Source organism: Gymnodraco acuticeps, unplaced genomic scaffold (assembly GCF_902827175.1).
Source record: "Gymnodraco acuticeps unplaced genomic scaffold, fGymAcu1.1, whole genome shotgun sequence".
In the NCBI taxonomy this organism is placed as follows: domain Eukaryota; kingdom Metazoa; phylum Chordata; class Actinopteri; order Perciformes; family Bathydraconidae; genus Gymnodraco; species Gymnodraco acuticeps.
Genome location: NW_022991745.1, coordinates 11,911 through 30,862, shown reverse-complemented (window position 1 = coordinate 30,862; position 18,952 = coordinate 11,911). Strand labels below are relative to the sequence as shown.

Here is an 18,952-nt window from a genome sequence, read left to right as displayed (position 1 = left end):
TATGGCCATTCTGCAACGCCCCCCAGTTATGGAACCAGCTCCCTTCTCTGTCTCATGAGGTCAAAGGTCAGGGTCAGAATGGAAAACTTCAACCCTTTTATTCAAAAGACAGTTTCAAAAGTAAAAAGCATGTAGCCTATTGCTCCTGAGCAAAGAAAGACATTTAAGTGTCATTTTAAGAACGAAAAATGTAAGGTGCATTTCAGATTATTATGGCTTGGAGATGTTGAGCACACCCACAGATCAAATTGAATGTAAGAAACTGATAATGGGTTTACACACTCCAAGATTAAAGGAGTGAGAGCGATGTAATAGAACAATTACACGACAGACTGAGTGAACAATAATTGGATACAAGCAAACAGGGTGAGGGAATACACACACACACACACACACACACACACACACACACACACACACACACACACACACACACACACACACACACACACACACACACACACACACACACACACACAGTTCAACTGCAGTTACAGTTCATAAGGAAGCATAATATAGAGAACAATCAATTATTATTTATATAGACCATTATAAAATAGCCGCTGGTCCAGAGGACAGGTGAAGGCCGAAGAGACTTCACACGTCAGCCAACAGGAGCCAGGCGCGCCCCCGCGGCTCTGTAAACTAACTAGTTTGCAAAAAGGTGCACGTGTATGATGTGATAGCGCGGGTTGCGTTCAAAAGCTATCGGGAATATGAAAACAAACAGGCGTAGCTTGACTGTTTGAGCTGTAAGAAAGATATGCAGATTACTATTATTGATGCTAGATAAAGAGGTGCTTGAAAATTGAAAAGTAAAAACCTAGGCCCCTTCTCACTCCATGGCTTACCTCCAGGGTTAAGGGTTGGGCCAAATCTGAGGCAGTTTGATATATTTACAATAGAGATCTGTTTCCAGTGCTACATATTGGCTGGTTTAATCTTTGCTCGAGCTCTAAGGTAAGATCTAGGCTACAATTAGCCTAATACAGAAAGGAAATAGTTGGAAAACAATGTATCATTATTTGGTGTAATAATGTATATCAAATTGTGTTTTCCCATTACAAAATACTTCTAACAGTGTTAGCATTAGCTAGGTTCCCAACATGTTAGTTGTCAACAGTGGTCTACTGTAACTTTAATTAAAACGAACACAATGTATTTATGGCAGTTTTACGGGGAGCACCTGAAGGCAGCACAGGGAGGCGTTTCCATTGTAGCAGCCCCTGCGTCGCCTGCCTGTTCACCCTGGTTCCTCCGCCTCTCCCCCCCCTCCGTCTCCCTCCGTCTCCCCCCTCTTCCTCTTATTTCTCACCGCATCTCCTCCACCACCTGCCACAGCAGCGACGCAGCGATGGAGAGCCACTGCAAATGATCCCAAGCCCAAGGAATACTGCAACTGAGAGAGGGGGAAATAAAGGCACCGGTAGGGGAAGACGTATGAAGAGGGGGACACAGAAAGAAGGAGAGAAAAACGGTGAGAGACAAGCGGAAACAGAAACATATGGTTTGTCTCAACAGTGGCTGTTTCTGAGGACCTCGCTACAACTTATTTAATCACCGTCATCAATTAAAAAAGCCACATTTGATTCATCTGATACACGACTTATGTGCATTATGTTTTGAGTGCTCTCACCTGTGTGAGTCTTTGCTTATAACCCCCCTGTTTGATTAGTTTGTGCAGGGTGGATTGCGGTTGTTGTACCTCCCTCAATGCGCACACACACACGCACGCTGATCATCACAAGACGCGGTGCAGCCTACAACAGCTTCTAGCTTGCAAGGAGGAAGGAAATTGAATTAGACAAGTTATTCCCACAGAAGAAGTAAGTGGTTGGCTCTCTGCGTTGCCTTCATTTCCCCGGCTCACAGTGTCCCCCCGGGCCCGACAGGAGTCTCACTAACCCTCTCTTCTCCCTTCTCCCCCCCGGTAACTAGCCATGTCTGGACAGACTGTGACCATACCGGATGACCGGGCGTTTGCCAGCTTCAAGGCGGAGTGTCTGTGCGAGGAAGGCTGGAGTATCAACCACAACAAGGGGGGCATCACGGTGTTCACCCAGGGTCTGGAGGAAGGGAAGTCCATCCACAAAATTAAGGTGAGATACTGTTTAACCTTTTCCCAAGAAGTCCCAAGAATATGTTTAAATATGACAACGGATACAATTACTATGCTGTAACTTTATTGTGGAGGTAATATAAACTGTTGTATAATCCTCTTGGCTAGAAGGGGATTTTTCTAAATTCCCATATGATTCAAACTGCTGACATGCTCTAACTGCTGCTTTTTGCTGCATGCAGAGGATTCTCCAATCCACTAACCTTCATTGCATTTCAAATACATTTATTTAGAAAACACATAGTACTTTGTTGTCCCTGTGTAAGCAAACAAACAAAAAGGGTTAATAGTTAGGATATTATGCCAACAGTGCAAATGTAAAGCCTCCAATGTGTAACTTTTTTAGTATCACAGTTTAGTGCACACATCCTGAGTTAGATTCAATTATCTATTTATAAATGTGTGCAATGGTAGGAGTGTGAATAGATGCCTAATGCATACTTTCAAAATCCCAGGTATCACAGAGAAGTGAGAGCCTCAGGAGTCAGGTTTAATGCTCCAGAGAGACACCATTACGCGCAGCCAGTGAAACTATTTTCAAGTCTCTACCCAACAGCATATTGTGGAGTGGAAGATGTAATATGTCGGCTCACTTTGTTCACTTCTGTGTAGCCAGTTTTGCATACAGTTTGTGATTCATTTCATACAGCACAGGGAAGTGAACATAAGCTGAAATAGTACAATAGACCATTCCTGATAGCCAAAACACATAAAATAAATCAATGAAGTCAGTTATGAATTGCAATTTTATTATGTGGTTACAGCTCTTTAAATTTGACATTTACTGCTTTTCTCAATTCTACATTGAGTCAATTTCGGTTAAATTACAAAATATCCACGTTAAAGACCTTTCTTTGGACTTTGATAACTTGTGTTGGTTATTGGTCCATTTTTCTCTTGTATTAACTAAATGATAAACTAGCTCTAGCACGGCTCTAGTCAGGCTACAGTAAGACATTAATACATTGTCACAAGGTTCAGTACAGTAGGTGGGAAAAAAGTGGTTCCTGATCATTGTTTGGGTAAGGCAAATCATGTGATGATGAAGGCACATGATAAGAAACATTGCTATCCAGTGAAATAGCAGTCTTAGCAGTTTGTCTGTTTATTTTGGGAGACAATGTGAAGGAGTCATTGTCGGCAGTGTCACTTTAATCTATCGAAACCTAACCGCTGCGTACCATCAACACACATTAATTTTGACTTCAGTCATTAATAGAGTTTTTATTGTGCCAGGACAAAGACCCATAATAAAAAAAACGATTTCAGCACACACAAAAATACACAAATAAATAGCAATACATACTTAATGAAGTAGTTTCCACACATATGAAGATACAAAGGGATATTTTAATAAAATAAATTGTGTAAGCCATGATAATTGTTGTCTGAAGTTGCCTGTTACTAACAGGCAACTTCAGACAACAATTATACGCGTAAAAAGTGATGTATACTAACAGGCTGTTAGTATACATAACTTTTTACAGTACATTCATTCATATATATTTAGGGTTATAAATAAATGTTTGTAAAAATTGTATAAGATTTTCGTCCAATGTAGACAATGTGAATTTTTTGTGCATCTAACAACCAAATCTATTAGCCAGTGAGATCTACAGGCCTCCAGGAATTGTATTAAATATGTCAAATAACAAAAAATAAGATGTTTTGTATCGGTGTTGTACTTGCAGACTTTGCCGGTATCCTGATTGACGGGCAATTTAGTGCTCAACTGGCTCTAAAGCTCCTGAAGTGTTGTCACTTTCACTTTAAGACTGATTGTCCTTCACAGCTGACAGTTTTTGGAAAGTTGCTTTCACGTTTCTAACCTTCACAGTACTTTCTAAACTGACATAATAATCTGATATCCGTAATTTACTCTGGGAAGCATTGTCTCAGATTGAAACGAAACACATTGTCCTGTGTAAATGTGTGTGTGCTTTCCTGCTGGTGCATCCTGGTCTGATGTAGGTGTGCAAGCCACCAGCTGTTTACTTTGTTAAATAAATTAGTGTGTGTGCATGCATGGGTGTGTGTCTGTGTACGTAAGGGTGTGCAGGTGCCAAAACTGACAAGGGATTTTCCAAGCCCCCCCTCCAACTACACTGTCTTTGTACCTGTAAGGAAGGATATGTGTGTGTGTATTTTTACGTTTGTGTGTGGGGGGTATGTGTGTAAAAGACTATCAGGATGTTGTAAAGGTGTTCATTTGCCAGTTTGATTCCTCAGGGTATATTCTGTGTGTGACAAAGGAGAGGTGTATTATGTCTGCATTAGCTGGGAATAACATGTGTGTGTGCAGAGGGTAAGAACAGGTGTGTTTCCCCAGGACAGCTCTGCAAACAGAAGTAGAAAGTGCACACACACATTTGGAGTTTTATTTACATAAAGATAAAGTCACAGGGATACCTTTCCCTTTATCTTCATGTAAATGTAACAGTTACAGGAGCTTTATTTTGCATAGTACATATTTCTTTCAATGCCTTACTCAGCCAAAACAGAAATTCTCTCCAAACTGGCATGACACATGTTCACTTTGTTTTCTTCACAAATTAATGACATTATTGTAGCCGTGTGTAAATATGGTAGATGGGGTGTATGAATCATGCTCATAGGGGTTTGTGTTTATCTTTATTAGTTCATAACAAAATAAGTCAAAGATACCATTTATAAACTGCAAGAGAATGTGAAGTAGAATTGCTTAAAACCTTCCATATGCTTAAAAAAGTATCCCTCTTCAGGCAGCAGGGTTAGCAAGGCAGCAACCCTAACCCAAATGAAATAACACCCTTCTGGAACACAAGTTTAATGGGTTAGTCATAGAAATACACACACCAAGAGCACTTAGTCGAATAATGCATAGGTGTGTGTGTGGGTAAGAGTAGGTGCACCAGCAGTGCCACAGATACAGCTATTCTATTTATAGAAGAAATAAAAGCATGCATCTTTGCTGATGCGTGTCGAATGATTAATGTGTATTGAGACTTTTCCTCCATTCCTGTTCCCTCTTCACTATAGCATCAATATCAATAAGGAAAAAGTGATACATCCCAATCCGAGAGTGAGAGAGAACATACTGGCAATCATCATTATCATTAGCTGACTAATTATCATCAGCCACATCGTTTTCGTCGTAATGATTGCCACCGCCATATTCAGGACTTTTGTATCACTGTGTAATCACAGCTGTAACTGTCATCATCAACAACATCATATCATTTGTCAGCACATGACTTCTCACCACAATGCACAATGCGTGGGTGTGTATTAGCGTATTTAATTTTTTTTAGTTTGACAAACTGTCAAGCACATACCTGGGTTTGCTTCCTCCCCCACACAGGGGAAGTTCAGCTGTGAATCACACATCCACTCATTTTTTTGTTTCATAATTGTCTTCCCCCATCATGTATTGGCACCAATGGGAGCAACTATGAGAGTTGACAGGTTGGAGGAACCCAGGGAGGAAGGGAAGAAAGAGAGTGTCAGGGAGACACAAGTTAGTAAGACAGGGAATATTAGAAGGAACAGGTAGTGGGTCGGATGGCAGGGGTCAGACGTCATTTGGTGCAATATGAGTGGGCAGTGTGGACTCAGACCATACAGGAACAAAGCCTCACCAGACCACTAATTGGTGGTGTACCTACTTGTCTTCGTTTTTCTCTCCCTGTGTCTCTGCTTTATCTCTGAACTCCCTCTCACCCGCCTCTCTGTTTCTCCGTCTCCCTGCTTCATCTGTTGGTTTCACTGAATTAGTGCCTAATAGAATTATGCACACGTGTACTTTCCTGGCGTATGTCTTCTCTCTGCACTGTTCGCCTTCTGCTATCTAGTGTTCTCCTCTGTTGCCTTTTCTTTTGGTTCGCCTTTCTCCTCCTACTCCTGTTTCAGTTTGTCTTTGGATACATCACATCCATTATTCTCCCTGCTCTTTGTGACCTACAAGTCTGAGCCAATCTGTTTACACACACACACACGGATATCAAATATGAGACCTTACTGATAGTGTTGTACTGTCATTGTTGCCCTCTGTACATATAACAAACACACATTTTCTGTAGCAGTTTTTGTGGTTTACTTTCCTCTAAGGTACACCAACATGCATGTTTTTTTTCATTTAATGTCAGCTTTATCCCTTGATACTGTGTGTACTGGTACGTGTTTTTGTAGTTCATGTAAATGAGTCCGAAATTAGCTTGTAATTATGTAGCCTATTAAACAAAATGTTTCCATCACTGCTATCAGGAGGAATCATCATGCAATCTCTTTTATAGGCTTTCTTTTCCTGTAATGCCATTCTGCAGCTGTTTCTTGAATAGACTGGCATTGAATTAGTTGAGGGTCAGTATTAGATCACTTTACGATCACTAACCACATTGAAACGGTTAGCTTGTCTTTGCAATTGGACAAACTGCTTTATTTCCTGGCCTTTTGCATTATATTTGACTTGCATCATAGTTCTTTCAGAATAGAACTAGGTTTAAAAAATGTCTGGTATTCAAAATGAAGCGTAGAAATATTAAAAGAAAAATAAGCTTAATGTAAAAAAAGTCATTCAGAATGGCTAATTTTCTTATGCGCTCAGTGGCTAATGTTTTAATAATAAGCTCCTAATGTTTATTTTTTTTACCATGTCAGAAAAAAGCATGGATGTAGACTTTTGGTAACTCTTTTTAGTTTTTATGTACAACATCATTCTTAGTGAGTAATAAGTAACAGTATTGCAGATTCAAATTTGAATAAGCAATTCGGATATAATAAAAAAAGAAAAGTTTATATTAAGAGAGCTGTACAGCTAAATGAAGAGTACATGTTTTGATCATGTTCTTAAATGAAGCCTTTGGGATCAAGGGAGATACATTGAGTTCCAACCCTTCTGTACAGATATATTATGGGAGCCCAAATCATCAGACCTCCAACCGCGGTTAATTTCTTTTTCATTGACTATTCTTCTCACTTGTTCAAAGTGTCTCGTTGTGTCTCTCCTCCTCCATTGCTCTGTCGTCTGTTTGTTATTTTAAGATGAGTTCCCCCTGGTAATTGTAACTGTAGTAACAGCTTTACCCAAGAGCTGCAGACCTGTCTCCACACGTGCAGTATGTGCAGTGCCATCTACTCAAAAGACAACATGAGGAGAGTCCCTATGGTGTCATTAATAAGCTGTGATACACTACACCATACCTGTTCCACATCAACACCTATGGATGTATAAATAATGTATTTCTCTTAGATTTTCTTATATGCCCTATAATTTATTTAAAGTTTATTTCATGTAGTTTCTGGGATGAGTATGGCCTTTTGAAATCCGACCCCCTGCCACCATTTGAAAACTGTATGTCTTTCTGTCTCTTTTTTCTTTACTGATAGTGTTGTTTTCCATTATAGAGCTCAGGTCCAGTAATGACTCATCTGCGGTCTGTCTCTTGATTCTCTCCTAATATTCTCTCTCTCTTTCTCTTTGTCTTTCTCACACACAGAAGCACACATACTGTCTATTTCTGACACTGATACTTTCACACCATCTCTCATCATTAACACGTCAGTTTACAATTTACTATCAATTTATCGGATGCAACTTCATTCAAATCTAATGGATTTTCTTGCTCCGTAGTTTGCATTGGATAGAGCTCTGAAATGTTCTGCGTGATAAGTGCAATCGCATGAATAACGTATACATCTGGTTTAGTCTGTGATTCAGTTATTTAATGAAAATGAAAACGGTCCGTCTTTCTCCCTTTCCCAGTGTCGGATGGTGTGTAAGGACGTGTCGGCTGAGACCATGTATGACGTTCTCCATGATATTGAATACAGGAGAAAATGGGACACAAACGTCATTGAGACCTTCGACATCGGGAAGCTTACGGTCAATGCGGATGTTGGATACTACTCATGTATGTTAAACACTCGAGTGCTGATTAAAGAAAGCGTTCACTTGTTAGTAATATGCTTTGGAGGGAAGCAGGGTGAAACACAAAGTGCACATAGATCTACAGTTCACTGTTCACTGTTGAGGTCATCAGAGTTCTCCTGTGTGTCAACAGGGAAGTGTCCGAGTCCTCTTCGGAACCGGGACGTCATCACGCTTCGTTCCTGGCTTCCAATAGGGAAAGATTACATCATCATGAACTACTCTGTCAAACATCCCGTGAGTAAAAACCAACACACACACTTAGATTTGCTCAGCTGGGGCCCTGCTCATTCGGTCCTATATAACTCTCTGTGTTCAAAGGTACATTGTGAAATGAGCGCACATCAGGTGATAGATAGACTTTTTTTATTAATCCCTCGTGGGGAAATTGTTTCTCTGCATTTGACCCATCCTAGTGTTAGGAGCAGTGTGCTGCCATTTTGAACGGCGCCCGGGGAGCAGTGTGGGGAACGGTGCCTTGCTCAGGGACACCTCGGTAGCACTTGGTCTTGCCGGGACTTGAACTGGTGACCTTCCAGTTGCCAAGCCAAGTCCCTATCGACTTCGCCACCACCTCCCCGCCCCGAGCCAACATGATCCAGTTTAGCAAGCTCAGGGCGATGTGCTGTATGCAAATAAACCCTTCAATATTTGTGGAAAGGCAGCATTGCTAAGCTGTGTGGGTCACTCAATTTAAAATACCTACTGCATCCACAAAGAGAAGAGAGTGTGGCACATTTCCAAAGAGAGAGCACCCCCATGCCTCCTGCTGGAAGCTTTTACCTGGCTGGGAGCAAGATGGATGCACTGTCTGTTTACACTTCTTCACTTTAAGTATAGGTGGTTAATGTGATGCAGTTGAATGCATTGTGTTTAGAGTGCAGCTTCTAGTGGTGCTTTTTAAGAACCGAATGATTTGTATGTCAAAGGCCAGTAAAACAAAGGCTGATTAGAGAACGCTGAGACCATGTGAATGACGTCAAGTTTGGAATCAGGCCTGAGTCGTCAGACTTTACTTTGGCTCTATTTCTGTGTTCAATAGGAACAAGGCGACAATCATTTATTTGTTTTCAACTGAATTACAAAAAGGAAACCTGCAACCAGATAATGTTTAGCTACTTATTTGATTAACATCTTATCAAAATAGTTTCAATTTTCTTTAGTTGTAATTCTCACCATTGATGTTGCTGTCTTTTTCTCTTTTTATTTTCTGTCTCTCCCTCCCTCTCTTTTCCCTCTCGGTAACGGCTTCTATGTCTCCCTCACTAATATGACGTTTACAATAGGATAAGACCTCTCATGTGACTCCTAGCTGTTGACTTCCGCCTCCCCTTCCGCATTCCTGCATCAATAAGTGGCTACCAACATAATTGTGTGTGTGTGTGTGTGTGTGTGTGTGTGTGTGTGTGTGTGTGTGTGTGTGTGTGTGTGTGTGTGTGTGTGTGTGTGTGTGTGTGTGTGTGTGTGTGTGTGTGTGTGTGTGTGTGTGTGTGTGTGTGTGTGTGTGTGTGTGTGTGTGTGTGTGTGTGTGTGTGTGTGTGTGTGTGTGTGTGTGTGTGTGTGTGTGTGTGTGTGTGTGTGTGTGTGTGTGTGTGTGTGTGTGTGTGTGTGTGTGTGTGTGTGTGTGTGTGTGTGTGTGTGTGTGTGTGTGTGTGTGTGTGTGTGTGTGTGTGTGTGTGTGTGTGTGTGTGTGTGTGTGTGGCCAAGGTCAGTAGAATTTGAGAGCTTGCTGTGTGCAGCTAAAGGGGATCCTTCGAGCTGAGATCACACGCCCACTGCCAGGAGTCACTCCACTTACCCTGCGTTTGCCACTACACTCATCTACACTCTTTCCGTGATAAATAACAACTTTCAGCAATCAGCCGTTGAGATCCAGCTATCACTGTCCTGAATGAACTGTGTTAGTCTGACTTGTTCTTGCCAGTGAGGCCTATGTATATCAGGGATACAGCTAATGACTTATTCATCATGTAATCTATTTAGGCCTCTTTTAGCAACTATGGCAGCCTGGCTGCAGGGATGGAATTGCTATTATTGGATGGATAAAAAATGCTTATGGTGATACCTTTTTTTGTTTTTTACAAATACTGTAGCTGCAATACTAATAGCATTCCCCATCAGCCGCAGTTATAATTTGTTTAATGCTAATTAGCAAATACTGGTATGCCAGTGGTACAGTGAAATGTGTGTTATGAGTATTTTATTTTCATCTGACTTCATACTTCTACTACACTATATTTCAGAGATAAATATTGCATTATTTGTCCTCTACTACATTTATCTGACAGCTTAAGTTACAAACTAAGAAGAGTTAATGAAATACAATCGTTTGTTATTAATGAAACCACCAAGCCATTCATAGGCCTAAGTAAACACAGTAATGATAAGCCGATAAAGTGATTAGTATATTGACAGAACTATTTAGACTTTTCAGTCATTTTTTATGTAAAAAAACTAGGGCTGTCAATTTAACGCGTTAATAACGCGTTAACGCAATTTTTTTTTAACGCCACTAATTATTTTAACGCGATTAACGCATGTGTATTTTTTTTCCTCGGCCGCCCCGTAGTTTCAGAGCGCATCGAGTTTAAAATACCATCTACAAGCTGATGCTGACAGCCCCGCTCCTGCTGCCCGCTTGTGGCAGACCACACTTCCACGCTCACCGGCAGGCACCGACTGGCTATTGGGAGGACCGGGAGGGTGTGTGTATGTGTGGCCCGAGCGAGCGAGAGAGAGAGACCTTACGTGCATTGTTGTTGTTAGCATCTGGTGCTAGCTAGCTGCGCTAACGGATACAAGGAGCTGTTTACATGAAAACATTTCGCCACAACTGCGCCGAGCACTTGACTTTATGCAGGTAGCCAGACAGTGGGACATTGTACGAAAAGTCAGCACACTCAGCACGGATAGTGTGCGCAACATGATTGCAGCGTCCAGGCAACACATACACACACACACACACACACACACACACACACACACACACACACACACACACACACACACACACACACACACACACACACACACACACACACACACACACACACACACACACACACACACACACAATTTGTATTGTATTATTGAATGAGAGAGGTTCCAGGTTGAATCGAGGCGAATATTTGTAATGTTCAGCGGTTGTTGTGTTTAATATTCATCAGAATATTTGTCAATATATTGTTCAAATGATAATAAACATTAGCATAAAGCATATTTGTCCACTCATATGTTGATAAGAGTATTAAAAACTTGAAAAATATTCCTCTAAGGTACATTTAGAACAGATCAAAAATGTGCGATTAATTTGCGATTAACTATGGACAATCATGCGATTAATCGCGATTAAATATTTTAATCGACTGACAGCCCTAAAAAAAACATGATTCCAGCTATTCAATTTAAGGGTTTTCTGCATCTAAAATGTAAGGTACATTTTCCAGATTTTACTTGCATACTTTCATTTAAGTAACATTTTACTTGCAACAGAGTTTTTTTAAGTTACTACTTTTACTTGGCTTCCTCAACCACTGCACAAAGCAACACGTTACATTAAGCACAGCCTAACAGAAGCTGGCATGATTATAGACTCTATGTTGATTATTCTTTAAATATATAAAAAAGGTTGTGGACTTTTGTCTGACCATCAGTTGATATACTCAAAGTTAAGTAAATGTACTTTCGATGCACCAAATAACTGATTATCAGGTCAGATATGGAGTATCCTGGTCGGGCGAGAGTGTCAAAAAAAAAAGAAGACTATCGCTGGAGTTCCTCTGTTGTTAATGGTGACTAACGCTTAAAATCCTCTGATCTCTTCTTAAACATTACCTCAGGACCTTATAATGCTGTCCCTGAATTCCAAGAAACCTGCAGGTGTAATGTTTAACAACAGCTGTCCTTGCACTGTCAGCATAAATTCTTACAGAGGTGCAGGCAATTTGAAGTCGAATAGTAGAGACAATGGTGAAGCAATCATATGAAGCTCTCCTCTGATAAAGGTTCTTTACATTTAATTAGCTGACTGCTGCTCTCTGTGCCGCAGTGTGCCTGTCCCAATTAGCAAAGGCTAACCAGTGCTGTACTTTATCATCATGAATAATAATCTTACATATGTAGTCAAAGGAGCCAGCAGTGGGCATTAACTGCTGTGATATTCACAGTGTGGACTGACTATGCACCAGAAAGATGATTGAAGCAAAACATCTGTATGACTGGCAGCAGAAACCACAAAACAACCCAGAATCCCAAAGCTTACCATGCACAACGTCTTCCATTTGACTGATGGACACAAAGGGCTTAACGTTTTTTAAAGTAGTGATTTCTGAATCTGCTCTGCTTTTGTGCACGTGGGTGTCATTTATATACTGCAGTATTGAAATCTGAAGCCACCAATTTAAAATAATAATGATTGTAGTAGGCTGCTTTTCCTGTTCAAGGGTAGTACTATCACTGAATAGGGATTTTATTTGTGTATGTGTGTTTTCTCTACAGAAATACCCTTCTAAAAAAGACAAGGTGCGAGCTGTGTCCATTCAGACTGGTTACGTGATCCAGAGCCAGGGACCGGCCAACAGCTGTACCCTCACCTACATGGCTCAGGTAGATCCAAGGGGTAAGTACACACACACACACACACACACACACACACACACACACACACACGTTCACACATTCACACACAAAGGCTATTCACAGCTTCTGTACAAGGACAGACTCGTACTAAAGTGGAAAAATAGAAGTACAAAACCAAGAATACACACACACACACACACACACACATACACACACACACACACACACACACACACACACACACACACAGGTGCGTAAACCTCATCGTTCTAATGAATGATTAAGTCCCCAGCCTTTATGTCAAATGAGTCGCCATAGGAACCATATGAAGGACAGAGTCTATTTCACTCCGCCGCCTCGCTCTCTCCCTTCTCTCCTTTTCACCTATTCATTTGATTCTCCCTTTAATTGACTTCTTTGCTGTCACACACTTGTTAATTGTGTAAATACCTTTATTCAGGGTTTTGTAATGTGTGTGGTAGTGAGTAGCAAGAGACTAAGCTCCACTTTGATCTTTGAGGACATGACATGCATTAAAGCTAACTTTAAATCCCTCTTTTATGTCTTTTCCAACCTCCTCTTCCTCTTTCTCACTTTTCTTTCTCTCATTTCTCTCCTTCTTCCTCTGTTTACTCTGTTTCCTTGCAGGTTCGTTACCCAAGTGGGTTGTCAACAAGTCCTCCCACTTCCTTGCTCCTCGGGTAAGTCATTTGCAGATTAACAGACATTCTGTGAGTGTGTTGTGTGTTTGCAGACCTTTTTAATCCACCGGCACTAATACATCCAATTTATAATCTCTCCTACACATTCCAGAAACACACTAGTATTTCTCAGCATTTATTTGTTATTTGCTCTTTGTCTGTTCAAGGGTTGAAATAGGGAAAATATTCTCTTGATCTCGATGGAAAATATAGTTGTTTTAAAAAGATGCACAAATCCCACTGAAAATAAAATATTGATATGCCACACAGTAAATACTATTAAAACATTTAGCATCAAACATTTTACAATCGTATTTATATTTTTCATTCAGCCTTATCTGAACCTCAACCAAGATTCAATATTTGTAGTGCGTTTAAGTTCAATCATTACCTTACTGCTTGCTGTGGTTGTGAATGATGAAATCTGATCTATAAAACATAAACGGATATGTGGATTTTTCTATGTTGTCTATTTATTATCTTTTTAGGCAATGAAGAAGATCAACAAAGCCTGTTTGAAGTATACAGAGTGGAAGCAGAGACACAACCCTGGCTTCAAGCCCTGGCTCTACCCCGAACAGACTACATTACCCAGCATCCCTCTGTCTGAGCTCAGCATCCAGCGCGCTGAGAGCCTGGAGAATATTGATGAGAGCTCCCTGGCTGAGACCCAGGAGAGAGAAGACAGCGACTAACACACACTCACACACACACACACAGTCATGGATTCATACACACACAAACACAGTAATGCAGGGTTACATGCATGCCTGATACACATCCATGATTCAACTGATATATATGTGTTTTTATAGTATGCATGCACATGCAATTGCATATGCAGGCATACTTACTGGCACGTGTACTTAAGCATGCATGCACACAGACATACTTCTTCCCATCTCATACTTGCATACATAATGTATCAACACATACATGCAACATAGATACATTCACAGAAACACACCCACCACTCACAAGCAGCAGCGAAAACTACTACATTTTAAAGTCGGTAAACTCAGATGTATTGTAATCACTAAAGTTGCTGTGTTTTTTCATGCTCCTTGAAGGGATATCATATTTTTCTGATTAGGACCTATATAGATAATCATAGCAAAAATATATTTTCAGTAAGATGTACTGTTGAAAAGTTTACAGACTAACCTTACAGTGGAAATCCAGCTCTTAATCAAAATATAAACAATGGATTTCAAAGTTATACTTCTTCGTCTGGAAGTTATGGATACAATCTATTTAATGGGAAAGCATCTCAGTGCAACCTCATAATGATCTTGTATACATACACATATGGTTGCATGCCATTCATTGATACTTCTTTTATGCACCCAGCTGTGCATACACACACACATTCTACCCATGTTGTCTCTGTCTCATTATGTGTCTCTATCACATTTTGTAAGCACATAACAAATATGCAGGTGTGCAGAAGGCAGCTGGAACACACAACATACACACACAAACACATATTCAGATGTTACACACGTACTGTCCACTACTCTAATTGAGAGATGTATGAATGTATTGAGAGTTTAAAAAAAATAAATAGAGATTCCTACAAAGGGTTTGAAGTGTCAATTGTGATCCGAGTATTTTTTTGTCCTCTATATGCTAGGCTTTATGTCTGATGATGCAGGTTTAAATGCTTGTGCTAAAATAAGTATTTGCTAATTGAATTGTCAACACTTTCTTTCTGACACACACACACACACACACACACACACACACACACACATTACATGTCACTTGTTAGACGCTTTTATCCAAAGCGACTTACATACTCAATACTGTGGACAATCTCCACATGGGCAATTTGGGGTGAAGTGTCTTGCTCAAGGACACAACGACATGCTGACTGCAGTGGGGTTTGAACCTGTGACCCCCTTATCCCAACACCAAGGCTCTATCCACCGCGCCACACGCCACACAAAACCATTGATTTGAAACGTGCCGTGCCATGATTAGAACAGGGAAACACCATGACATACGCCCAATTGTTTAACCGTTATTCCCTAATGGTAAAGTGTGTTTGTTTGCTTGCCTGCACTTGCATGTGTATAGCGTAGCATGCTTGTGCTCATTGGCCTAGTTCAGAATAAGGAATCCCCCAATCTGTTGTCATGGCAACTCTGAGATCGACTCAGCACTGAAAAGGAGAGAAATGTGTCTGTCACAGAAGAAGTGACTTATTGCAGGGTGTCCACCCCTTCTTCAATGTAGAATGAAAATAAGAGCATGCATATTGTTAATGCACCACATGTACGCCAGCTGTTTCCCTGTGGTTTGTCAATTTGGTGACATGAAAGCTTGTCTTTCCTCACACAAGCTCCCATGCCTTCATTGTATGGTTTAAGAACATAAGCATATTGGACGAACATTAGAAAAATAAATATTTGAAGGTCCACGAAGCTATCTCTGCTTGTGAGTGCCTCAGAAACAGGAACGTAGCAATGTTAACGTCATGCCTTAACATACATTTTTCACATGACATCTTCTCTGACAGTTCCCTTTTTATGACATCCGCCTCTGCATATGCACCACCTAATAAATTATGAATGATTGAAGAAAGAATGTGTGAGTGTTGCAGAAAGGTAGGAGGTGCATGCAGCTCAGCTCTTTTTTCCTACAGCTGCATCGACTATTTTCCAGCTCTGCCCATGTTTAAAACCATCCATCCGTCCTCAGAGTGCTAATGAGGCCTCTCCCTGAACCATCCTCATTTTGTGCATGTGTGTGTCAGAGGAAAAGAGTGTGTAAACGGTATGTCCCAGTGGCATCCCTGCATTGTCTCCCAGCCGTCTCCACAGCAGGAGGAGACGTATGCGCAGCACGAAGGCAGGCATCCCTCTGTGTGTGTTTCTGCATGTGTCACACTGCCACCCCCACAGAAACCCGGCCCACAGGGCTGAAAGTCTGCCGATGACTCATCACAACCCCACCTCTTCTTCTCCGTTCCAGCTCCCTCCACTTCTTAGATTCTCGCCCCTGCCCTGATCCTCAATTTCCCCACGCCTCTTTTTATTTTCCTCTTCCTGTCTCTTCATCCTCTTGTCAATCCTTTCATCTACTCCTCATCCAGGGCTCTCTTCTCTTCTCCTTTGATCCTCTCTGCTACAGTTGTTTCCTATCCTCATGTCACCCCCATATTTTCTGTTCTGATCCCTCTCGTTTATCTCATCCTTTCACCTTTTTCTTAATCTAAAACATGTATCCTATCCTGTCTCTTTATTTATTCCTGATTTTGCTTTCCTTTTCTCTTTTTTACTCTCATTTTAACTTTAACTTGAACTTTTCTCATTTTAACTTTAACCCTGTTCTCTCCCTTTCCCTTTTCACCTTTTTGTCATCCCATTCCATCTGTCACCTTTCATCTCCTCTCCTTTTTCCTTTTCTCCTTTACACACTCTAATCTTACCGACACAGTTCCCTAATATTTCCCCGAGGTCAGAAATAAAATGAATAATACGTTGGCGTTGCTGTCTTGTCACAGAGACAGTGTGTTGTTCATCCAGCCTCCACAATGCTTGAATATTACCCTTGTATTAGTGTTGTGACCTTTTTATTCATGGAGCACTGAACTTAACGAATGATAACACAAAGAATCACATAATGTGACACAAACACGAAGGTAAAATACTCGGCATGTTTCCCCTTCAACTCTCCAAAAACATGTTAGGCAGTGACAAATGTGGCCTTTTAAATTCATGTAAACTTGGGGGTACGATATGTTTAATTCATATACTGTATGGTTGGATCCTGTTAGACTCAGATGGGACTGTTACAGGTCAAAATGTAGTGTAGTTTATGTCTTTTATTACATGCCAGCCTCTCTCGCTCTCAGTTGCTTTCATCTAGCTGACTCTCTTTACTGGTGCTAAAATGCAATCAAAAGAACTCTCTTCAATAATGTAACAATTATTTACATGCAGTATTCTCTTTCTACTATAAAGGCTGGTCATCCTTTATTATGATGTGCTTTATTTAAATGTGTAACATGATGCCTTTTGAAATTCTCTCTCCATCTATAAGGCTCTAAATCTCAGTGGTGAGTGGTTGCCCTCTTCTGGTTCCAACTGGAGCTTACAACTGCAGCCGGTCGGAAGCGTGTCTGATTCAATACTTGATATGAATGCCACATCACTGCAACCTATCTGTTTAGAGTTAAATCTACTCTTGGACGCAGTGCTGTAGATTAAACCAGTTCATATCATCTTCATTGCTGGACAGGATTGGATTATTATATATATTTACACAGTCAAAGACACATTTCTTTTTAAATGTGTGCACATGTATATGTATATATACATATATTTGCACACATATTTTTATATTTTATAGACATTTGTTTTTATATTCGGGATTGTGAGAAACAGTATTTCGATCTCTCTGTCTGTACACACAAACTGGAAGATTGACAATAAAGTTGACTTTGATTGTATGCAATTAAATAGACATTGCTTATAGTTTTACTGTTTGTTGTTGTTCTAAGTGATGGTGAGGTTATTTCAATTATTTTGTCAAATAAAAGTATGTAAATCTGTAGCTGCTTAAGCAAAAACAATTAAATTCACTATATTTTAGGAAATATGTTAACATTTAAACACTATTTCTCAAAGAGGAAAATTAAGAAGATATCCACATCCTGTGGGTCATGTTTATACTGTGTGTGTTTTGTATACAATAGAAAGTTAATCATTTCATTATTATTTTCTCTGATAATACTTCGATATTTAGCTATACAGGGATTTATACCATTTATTGGGCGAGTTATATTTATTAGTTATGTTTTAGTTTAGGATATTACGGCCATTTCTAACCTTTACAACTCGTATGCACATTTAAAAATGTATGGTAAGTCATCACTTTGGAAGAGGTGACAAACAAAAGCAAGTGTTTACTGACCGAAATGTGTAGGGTGAAACATTAGCCTATTACACCAACCCCTTTGTATTGTTTATTTTGTACACTTCTCATTTAATGTATTTACACTGATTGATTTTAATTACCCCAACATTTTTTTGGGGTAATACAAATTATCTTGGGTAATTTGTATAACCCAAAATAAATACAGTATACAGTATACGACACATATGACACATAGGCCTACTGTAAGTGTACAATGTTTTCTATTTCCTTTTCCAAACTTCTTCACAAATAACTCCTTTTACTGTTCCCATCCCTTTTGCATGTTCTAATCCTTGTTTTTGTCAAAATACACATTCCTCTTACATTAGATGACTGACTCACTTTAATTTGGAACAACAAGCTTGTCATTTTGTTGTTACTTGAAACATTTATTTTGCAGATAAAAGGTCTCCAAATCTCTACGTTTGCAAGCATGTGAGTTTAAAAAATGATATGTTGTTAAGGTGAAGTAAAGTGATTAATAAATAATATCTAGTTAAAGGGCATTTACATGAAAACAGAGTGGGCAGTCCATTCTGTTCTGATGGTCACATGACTGCCATAAGGATGTTTTGCAATTTTGCTGCATCCAAATAACCACAGAAACCCCGGGAAAACACCATTCCTATCCTTCAAAATAAAACGCCACATGATAGGACGTTGATGTGTGTATTTATTTTGAAATATAAAACCGGAAACAGTTTTTCACCTTTTACTTTAGCTTGA

General features: G+C 40.0%; 1 protein-coding gene across 1 annotated transcript; it reads left to right on the top strand.

Annotated features, from left to right (window-relative positions):
• Positions 1-1,216: 1,216 nt before the first annotated feature.
• Positions 1,217-14,899, top strand: stard10 (StAR-related lipid transfer (START) domain containing 10). Its single transcript, XM_034199190.1, has 8 exons — positions 1,217-1,477; positions 1,676-1,826; positions 1,939-2,099; positions 7,860-8,007; positions 8,158-8,261; positions 12,522-12,642; positions 13,251-13,303; positions 13,792-14,899. Exons 3-8 carry the CDS (start codon positions 1,941-1,943, stop codon positions 13,996-13,998), a joined length of 792 nt encoding a protein of 263 aa, XP_034055081.1. The 5' UTR covers positions 1,217-1,477; positions 1,676-1,826; positions 1,939-1,940; the 3' UTR covers positions 13,999-14,899.
• The last annotated feature ends 4,053 nt before the right edge of the window (positions 14,900-18,952 follow it).

What these genes read in the sequence shown, in the direction of transcription:
- stard10 (XM_034199190.1), top strand. Translation starts at nt 1,941, where the DNA reads ATGTCTGGACAGACTGTGACCATACCGGATGACCGGGCGTTTGCCAGC. An exon ending in GGATGTTGGATACTACTCAT is followed by an intron (nt 8,008 to 8,157) that starts GTATGTTAAACA and finishes GTGTGTCAACAG; the next exon opens with GGAAGTGTCCGAGTCCTCTT. An exon ending in GGCTCAGGTAGATCCAAGGG is followed by an intron (nt 12,643 to 13,250) that starts GTAAGTACACAC and finishes GTTTCCTTGCAG; the next exon opens with GTTCGTTACCCAAGTGGGTT.